The following is an 8,969-nucleotide window of genomic DNA, read 5'->3' as shown; positions in this document are numbered from 1 at the left end:
AGAGAGAGGGGAAGTGAGAGAGGGGGAGAGCGGGGGAGTGAGAGAGAGAGAGAGGGAGAGAGAAAGGGGAAGTGAGAGAGGGGGAGGGAGGGTTAGTGAGAGAGAGAGAGAGTGGGTTCGTGAGAGAGGGGGAGAGAGGGTAAGTGAGAGAGAGAGAGTGTTAGTGAGAGAGAGCGGGGGAGTGAGAGGTGGAGTGAGAGAGAGGGAGGGGAGTGAGAGGGGGGAGAGAGAGGGGGAGTGAGATAGGGGGGGGAGAGAGAGGGGGGGAGAGAGAGAGGGAGTGAGAGAGGGGGAGGGAGAGAGGGGGAGTGAGAGAGAGAGAGGGGGGGAGAGAGAGAGGGGAAGTGAGAGAGGGGGAGAGCGGGGGAGTGAGACAGAGAGAGGGGGAGAGAGAAAGGGGAAGTGAGAGAGGGGGAGGGAGGGTTCGTGAGAGAGAGGGAGAGGGTTAGTGAGAGGGGGAGAGAGGGTAAGTGAGAGAGAGAGGGTGTTAGTGAGAGAGAGCGGGGGAGTGAGTGGGGGAGTGAGAGAGAGGGAGGGGAGTGAGAGGGAGGGAGCGAGAGGGGTTGTGAGAGGGGGAGTGAGAGAGGGGGAGAGAGAGAGGAGGAGTGAGAGAGAGGGGGGAGTGAGAGGGGAAGTCAGAGAGAGAGAGGGGGAGTGAGTGGGGGAGAGAGAGTTAGTGAGAGAGAGGGGGGAGAGAGAGAGAGGGGGAGAGAGAGAGGGGAAGTGAGAGAGGGGGAGAGCGGGGGAGTGAGAGAGAGGGAGGGGGGAGAGAGAGAGGGTTAGTGAGAGAGGGGGAGAGAGGGTAAGTGAGAGAAAGAGAGTGTTAGTGAGAGAGAGCGGGGGAGTGAGAGGGGGAGTGAGAGAGAGGGAGGGGAGTGAGGGGGGGGAGAGAGAGGGGGAGTGAGACAGGGGGGAGAGAGAGGGGGAGTGAGAGGGGGGAGGGAGAGAGGAGGAGTGAGAGAGAGGGAGGGGAGTGAGGGGGGGGAGAGAGAGGGGGGAGTGAGACAGGGGGGAGAGAGAGGGGGAGTGAGAGGGGGGAGAGAGAGAGGAGGAGTGAGAGAGAGGGGGGGAGTGAGAGGGGAAGTCAGAGAGAGAGAGAGGGGGAGTGAGTGGGGGAGAGAGAGTTAGTGAGAGAGAGGGGGGGAGAGAGAGGGGGAGAGAGAGAGAGGGGGAGAGAGAGAGGGGGAGAGAGAGAGGGGGAGAGAGAGAGGAGGAGTGAGAGAGAGGGGGAGAGAGAGGGGTGTGAGAGAGAGAGAGAGAGAGAGAGGGGGTGAGAGAGAGGGTTAGTGAGAGAGAGGGTTAGTGAGAGAGAGGGAGAGAGAGAGAGGGGGCGAGAGAGAGGGTTAGTGAGAGAGAGAGGGTTAGTGAGAGAGAGAGAGAGAGAGGGGGAGAGAGGGTTAGTGAGAGAGAGGGGGAGAGAGGGGGAGAGAGAGAGAGAGGTTAGTGAGAGAGAGAGAGAGGGGAAGTGAGGAGTTGGAGAGAGGGGGGAGTGAGAGAGAGAGAGGGTTAGTGAGAGAGAGAGAAGGGGAGAGAGGGGGAGAGGGGAGAGAGAGAGGGGGAGTGAGAGAGGGGAGAGAGAGAGAGAGACAGAGACAGAGAGAGAGAGAGACAGAGGGAGAGAGAGGGTTAGTGAGAGAGAGAGAGAGAGAGAGAGAAGGGAGGGAGAGAGAGAGGGGGGAGAGAGAGAGACAGAGAGAGTGAGACAGAGAGAGGGTTAGTGTGTGAGAGAGAGAGAGAGACAGGGAGACAGAGAGAGGGAGGGAGAGAGACAGAGAGGGAGTTAATTTGAGACAGAGAGACAGAGAGACAGAGAGAGAGAGAGCGAGAGAGAGACAGAGTTAGTGAGAGAGAGAGAGACAGAGAGAGAGAGAGATCGAGAGAGAGACAGAGAGAGAGAGAGCAAGAGAGAGAGAGAGACAGAGAGTTAGTGAGAGAGAGAGAGACAGAGAGAGAGAGAGAGCGAGAGAGAGAGACAGAGAGTTAGAGAGAGAGAGAGAGACAGAGAGAGAGAGAGATCGAGAGAGAGAGAGTTAGTGAGCGAGGGAGACAGAGAGAGAGAGAGTTAGTGAGCGAGGGAGACAGAGAGAGAGAGAGGGGGGGTTAGTGTACTGTATGCAATAAAGGGACAAACTGAGTACTGTTTAACTGAACAAGGTACACCCTTGGTTCTGCTTTATTCAGGCTCAAAGTGCCTGACTCACAAAATGGCTGGCCTTTTATACCAGAGCAGCACCATGTGCGACTCAGTGACCTCCAACAATGACACCATCTGGTGGCTACAAACAGCATGTACATACATGACAATACCCTCCTCCGAGATCTCATCACAGTCTTTCACAGGTTGAGACGGTCCGGTGCTTTACACTCCCGGGCTGACCGTCTCAGTTCGATTCCCGCCTTGGGTCAATGTGCGGGGTCTGTTGTGGCTGGTGGCTGGATGACTGACTTGTTGGGGGTGGCAGTGGCCATGTCAGGAATTGCAAGTCCATTTTTATTGAACAAGTCCGTGATGGGAATCCCGGGATCACTGATGACCCTTGGGTCCACTGAAGGCTGCTGGGAGGTTGGTTGGTCATTGACGGTTTCTTCGTGTGACTGCTCTGGCTCTTCTGTGTGTCTCAGCTTTGTCTGATCCATGTGTTTACTGCAAACTTGCCCATTCTTGAGCTTAATAACAAATACTCTGTTGCCCTCCTTGGCCATGACCGTACCAGTGATCCATTTGGGACCCTGACCATAATTCAACACATACACAGGATCAGTAACAGAAATCTCACGTGACACAGTTCTGCGATCGTGGTACCCTTGTTGACTCTGTCTTCTGTCTTCAACATGATCACTTAAATCCGGGTGTACAAGAGATAACTTGGTCTTGAGACCTCTTTTCACCATGAGTTGAGCAGGCGAGACCCCTGTGAGTGTGTGGGGTCTTGTCCTGTAACTCAGCAGTACACAGGACAAGCGGGTCTGCACTGACCCTTGGGTTACTCTCCTCATGCTTTGCTTGATAATTTATATGCACGTTCTGCTTGCCTGTTGGACGCAGGCTTGAACAGTGCTGACCTGACATGTTTTATGCCGTTAAGTTTTACAAACTCCTGAAACTCCTGACTGGTGAAGCACGACCCATTGTCACTCACCACTATGTCAGGCAGACCATGTGTTGTGAACATGACATTGAGATTCTCTATGGTTGCCGAGGACCTGCTGGATGACATGATTATACATTCTATCCACTTCGAATAAGCGTCCACCACCATTAAAAACATCTTGCCCAGGAAGGGACCGGCAAAGTCCACACGGATCCTGGACCAAGGTTTGGATGGCCACGACCACAGACTCAGTGACGATTCCGCTGGTGCTTTGCTGAGCTGCAGGTGTTGCTCTGATGCTCGCATGCTTCCAACTCAGAATCAATTCCTGGCCACCATACGTGGGACCTGGCGATGGCCTTCATCATCACTATACCAGGATGTGTGCTGTGTAACTCACGCACAAACTTCTCTCTCCCTTTCTTGGTCATTACAACTCGATTGCCCCACAATATGCAATCTGTTTGAATAGACACAGCGTCCTTGCGACGGCTGTACGGTTTGGCCCCTCGCACATTTGCTGAGATGTGGCAGACCAATCCCCTTTGAGGATGCTACCCTTCACCACCGATAATATCGGGTCCTGGCTGGTCCGGGGCTTAACTTGTTGAGCTGTGACAGGGATTCCTTCACTCTCAAAAGCATCCATGATTAACATTAAATCTGCCTGTTGTGGCGTTTCCACCTCCGGTGTGGGCAACGACAACCGGCTCAAAGCATCGGCACAATTCTCTGTGCCAGGTCTGTGGCGAATGACATGATCATAGGCAGATAATGTCAGCGCCCACCTTTGGATGCAGGATGAAGCGTTGGTATTGATACATTTGCTCTCGGAAAACAACAAAATGAGCGGCTTGTGATCGGTCTCTAATTTAAACCTCAGACCGAACAAGTATTGATGCGTCGTTTTAACAGCGTACACACATGCTAAAGCTGCTTTTTCTACCATACTGTAGGCCCTTTCCGCATTAGACAAACCTTTGAATGCATACGTGACAGGTTGAAGTTTCCCCGACTCATTGGCTTGTTGTAACACGCAACCAATTCCATTTGATGATGCGTCACAGGCCAAAACTAAACGTTTACATGGGTCATAATGTACCAGCAGCTTGTTCGAGCAAAGCAGATTGGTGGCTTTCTCGAAAGCTCTGTCTTGCGACGCGCCCCAAACCCAGTTGTGGTCTTTTCTCAATAGCATGTGCAGTGGTTCTAGTGAGGTGCTCAACTTAGGTCGCAAGTTACCAAAGTAGTTGAGTCGACCCAGGACCCAGCAGCTCCGCCACGTTCTGTGGCTTGGATACATTCCTGATGGCCTTGGTTTTCACGTCAGTAGGTCTGATGCCATCAGCGGCCATTTTCCTCCCGAGGAATTCGACCTCTGGTGCCAGGAAGACGCACTTCGGGCGTTTCAGTCTGAGTCCCACTCTGTCCAAACGCAGTAGAACCTCTTCCAGGTTGCTCCGATGTTCCTTGGAGTCACGGCCGGTGATCAGGATGTCACCTTGGAACACGACGGTTCTGGGAACGGACTTCAGTAGACTTTCCATATTCCTCTGGAATATTGCTGCAGCCGAGCGAATTCCGAAAGGGCACCTGTGGTAAATAAACCGTCCTTTGTGCGTGTTAATGCACGTAAGTCTCTTCGACATCTTGACCAACTCCTGCGTCATATAGGCCGACGTCAAGCCCAGTTTTGTGAACGACTTCCCTCCGGCTAGTGTCACAAACAAGTCATCAGCCTTCGGTAACGGGTACTGATCTTGTTTCCAAACCCTGTTGATCGTAGCCTTATAGTCCCCACAGATTCTGACGGTGCCATCACTTTTTAGCACAGGAACAATGGGGCTGGCCCATTCATTAAATTCACCGGTGATATGTTCCCTTCACGCTGGAGTCTGTCCAGTTCAATTTCGACCTTCTCCCTCATCATATACGGCACTGTCCGAGCTTTATGATGGACGGGTCTTGCATCTGAGTCCACATGGATCTGCACCTTGGCTCCCGTAAAGTTACCGATACCCGGTTCGAACAGCGAGGGGAACTTGCTCAATACTTGGACACATGTATCTTCCTCCGATGACAACGCCTTTATGTTGTTCCAGTCACATCTGATTTTCTCCAACCAGCTCCTACCGAGAGGCGTTGGGCCATTGCCTGGAACAATCCACAGCGGTAACTGGTGAACCGCACCGTTATACGACACATTCATTTGTGCACTGCCAATCACCTTGATCGGTTCTTTGGTGTACGTGTGCAGCTTGGCGTTAACAGGGCTCAGCCTGGGCCTCACAGTCTTAGTATCCCACAGCTTATTAACTGCCCTCTCGTTCATGATCGATTGACTCGCCCCTGTGTCCAGTTCCATCGATACCGGTATCCCGGTAAACTTCACCTTAATCAAAATTGGTTTACTCTTGGTTATGAAAGAGTACAGTCCATACACTTCCTTCTCTGGCATCTCGGATTGCGTATCTGGATCCGCGCTAGTCTGACTCTCATCCTCCACATGGTGTGAAAACATACATAGAAACATAGAAAATAGGTGCAGGAGTAGGCCATTCGGCCCTTCGAGCCTGCACCATCATTCAATAAGATCATGGCTGATCATTCCCTCAGTACCCCATTCCTGCTGTCTCTCCATACCCCTTGATCACTTTAGCCGTAAGGCCCATATCTAACTCCCTCTTGAATATATCTAATGAACTGGCATCAACAACTCTCTGCGGCAGGGAATTTCACAGGTTTACAGCTCTCTGAGTGAAGAAGTTTCTCCTCATCTTAGTCCTAAATGGCTTACCCCTTATCCTTCGACTGTGTCCTCTGGTTCTGGACTTCCCCAACATCGGGAACATTCTTCCTGCCTCAAACCTGTCCAGTCCCGTCAGTATTTTATATGTTCCTATGAGATCCCCTCTCATGCTTCTAAACTCCAGTGAATACAGGCCCAGTCGATCCAGTCTCTCCTCATGTCAGTCCTGCCATCCCGGGAATCAGTCTGGTGAACCTTCGCTGCACTCCCTCAATAGCAAGAACGTCCTTCCTCAGATTAGGAGACCAAAACTGAACACAATATTCCAGGTGAGGCCTCACCAAGGCCCTGTACAACTGCAGTAAGACCTCCCTGCTCCTATACTCAAATCCCCTCGCTATGAAGGCCAACATACCATTTGCCTCATTCACCGCCTGCTGTACCTGCATGCCAACTTTCAATGACTGATGAACCATGACACCCAGGTCTCGTTGCACCTCCCCTTTTCCTAATCTGCCACCATTCAGATAATATTCTGCCTTCCTGTTTTTGCCCCCAAAGTGGATAACCTCACATTTATCCACATTATACTGCATCTGCCATGCATTTGCCCACTCACCTAACCTGTCCAAGTCACCCTGCAGCCTCTTAGCATCCTCCTCACAGCTCACACTGCCACCCAGCTTAGTGTCATCTGCAAACTTGGAGATATTACACTCAATTCCTTCATCCAAATCGTTAATATATATTGTAAATAGCTGGGGTCCCAGCACTGAGCCCTGTGGTACCCCACTAGTCACTGCCTGCCATTCTGAAAAGGACCCATTTATCCCAACTCTCTGCTTCCTGTCTGCCAACCAGTTCTCTCTCCACGTCAGTACATTACCCCCAATATCATGTGCTTTAATTTTGCACACTAATCTCTTGTGTGGGACCTTGTCAAAAGCCTTTTGAAAGTCCAAATACACCACATCCATTGGTTCTCCCTTGTCCACTCCACTAGTTACATCCTCAAAAAATTCCAGAAGATTTGTCAAGCATGATTTCATAAATCCATGCTGACTTGGACTGATCCTGTCACTGCTTTCCAAATGCGCTGCTATTTCATCCTTAATAATTGATTCCAACATTTTCCCCACCACTGATGTCAGGCTAACCGGTCTATAATTACCAGCTTTCTCTCTCCCTCCTTGTTTAAAAAGTGGGGTTACATTAGCTACCCTCCAGTCCATAGGAACTAATCCAGAGTCGATCGACTGTTGGAAAATGATCACCAATGCATCCACTATTTCTAGGGCCACTTCCTTAAGTACTCTGAGATGCGGACTATCAGGCCCTGGGGAATTTATTGGCCTTCAATCCCATCAATTTCCCTAACACAATTTCTCGCCCAATAAGTATTTCCTTCAGTTCCTCCTTCTCACTAGACCCTCAGTCCCCTAGTACAATCTGAAGGCTATTTGTGTCTTCCTTCATGAAGACAGAACCAAAGTATTTGTTCAATTGGTCTGCCATTTCTTTGTTCCCCATTATAAATTCACCTGAATCTGACTGCAAGGGACCTACGTTTGTCTTCACTGATCTTTTTCTCTTCACATATCTATAGAAGCTTTTGCAGTCAGTTTTTATGTTCCCGGCAAGCTTCCTCTCATACTCTATTTCCCCTCCTAATTAAACCCTTTGTCCTCCTCTGCTGTATTACAAAATTCTCCCAGTCCTCAGGTTTGCTGCTTTTTCTGCCTCTTCCTGGGATTTAACACTATCCCTAATTTCCCTTGTTAGCCACGGTTGAGCCACCTTCCCCGTTTTATTTTGCTCCAGACAGGGATGTACAATTGTTGATGTTTCTCCATGTGATCTTTAAATGTTTGCCATTGTCTATCCACCGTCGACCATCGCTCACTTGCTCATCTGCGGACACTTGTGCTGGAGATGCCCCACTCTCAGACAGCCTTTGCAAGTACATTGCTTAAATCGGCCCCGCTGATGCCGGTGATTTCCCCCACAACACGGAGAAGTCGGATACATTCCCGCTGGCGGACTTTGGGCCACCACAGGTTTCACGAACCCAGCCGGATCGGCCCTGCCATGTGCCGCTCTGCCGATCGGTGACTCAATCGTATTAACAGCACTTGCTGATGTTCGGTTCTTCACCGATATTTGCTTCAGACTCCTGTCCGTCGTCACACACGAGCGAGCGATCTGGATGGCCCTTTTTAACTCCAACTCCTCCACCGCCAGAAGTTGGCGCAGGGTCACCTGGTGGTTGACACCGGTAACAAAGAAGTCCCGCAGCATGTCTGCCAACACCGTCCCGAACTTGTCCGGTCCCGCCAGACGTCTCAGGGCGGCGACCAATTCCGCCGCGCTCTGGCCCTCCGATCCAACGTGCGTGTAAATCCTGCATCTCGAGATGATGATGCCGTCGTCTGGCTTGAGGTGCTCCCGTACCAATGGACACAACTCCTCGTACGTTTTCTCTGTGGGATCACTAGGCATGAGCAGATTCTTTATCAGACCGTCGATCTTTGAACCGCACACAGTGAGGAACTCGGCCCAGTGACGATCTGTATCATCGACCCACTCCATTTTGTTGGCCACGAAGTACTGGTTCAAACAGCTCACAAAGTCTGACCCAATCTTCTCCCTCCACGAATCGCTCTAAAAATCCAATCGTGCTCATCTGGCAAACAAAGGTTCTTGTATTCTCGTCGCCAAATGTTATATCTGCAATAAAGGTGTTATATATGCAGACTATAGATATACTCTCTGTGTAGTCACTGTATAGTTGCATAAGATGGAGACTTGTTACCTGATGCACTATCAATCAGGTTTACACTGTGTATATACTATGCTGGCACCACTAGAGGGTGCAACTGGTGGAGACCGGGGTTTCCTGCCCCTGTAGCAGGGGCTGTCCACCAGAAGGCACTGCAGTGGGAGACCCGAGGGTCACCTGCACAGGTGTGCAAGGGCCCAGTATAAAAGGCTGCCCACTGTGCTTGTGCCTCACTCTGGAGTTACAAGTAAAGGACCAAGGTCACTACAGTTTGAGTACAACACATTGCCTCGTGGAGTCATTCATAAATGCATTATAGACAGAACAAAAGGTATAAACTGAGTACTAG

The 8,969-nt window shown here is 50.9% G+C and overlaps 1 protein-coding gene across 1 annotated transcript in view; it reads right to left on the bottom strand.

The window, feature by feature from the left end:
- Positions 1–7,740: 7,740 nt before the first annotated feature.
- LOC139241316 (beta-adrenergic receptor kinase 1-like) overlaps positions 7,741–8,969 on the bottom strand; it is a gene marked incomplete at its 5' end in the record, with an annotated part of 114,114 nt that continues 112,885 nt past the window's right edge. The window contains one exon of the mRNA XM_070869945.1: positions 7,741–8,283. Within this exon, the coding sequence (XP_070726046.1) occupies positions 7,741–8,283 (543 nt within the window). The remainder of the gene's footprint in view (positions 8,284–8,969) is intronic.

The sequence above is a fragment of the Pristiophorus japonicus genome, unplaced genomic scaffold (assembly GCF_044704955.1).
Source record: "Pristiophorus japonicus isolate sPriJap1 unplaced genomic scaffold, sPriJap1.hap1 HAP1_SCAFFOLD_1036, whole genome shotgun sequence".
NCBI lineage: Eukaryota > Metazoa > Chordata > Chondrichthyes > Pristiophoridae > Pristiophorus > Pristiophorus japonicus.
Note: the sequence above shows the minus strand (reverse complement) of the source record. Positions and strands in the feature narration are given on the sequence as shown.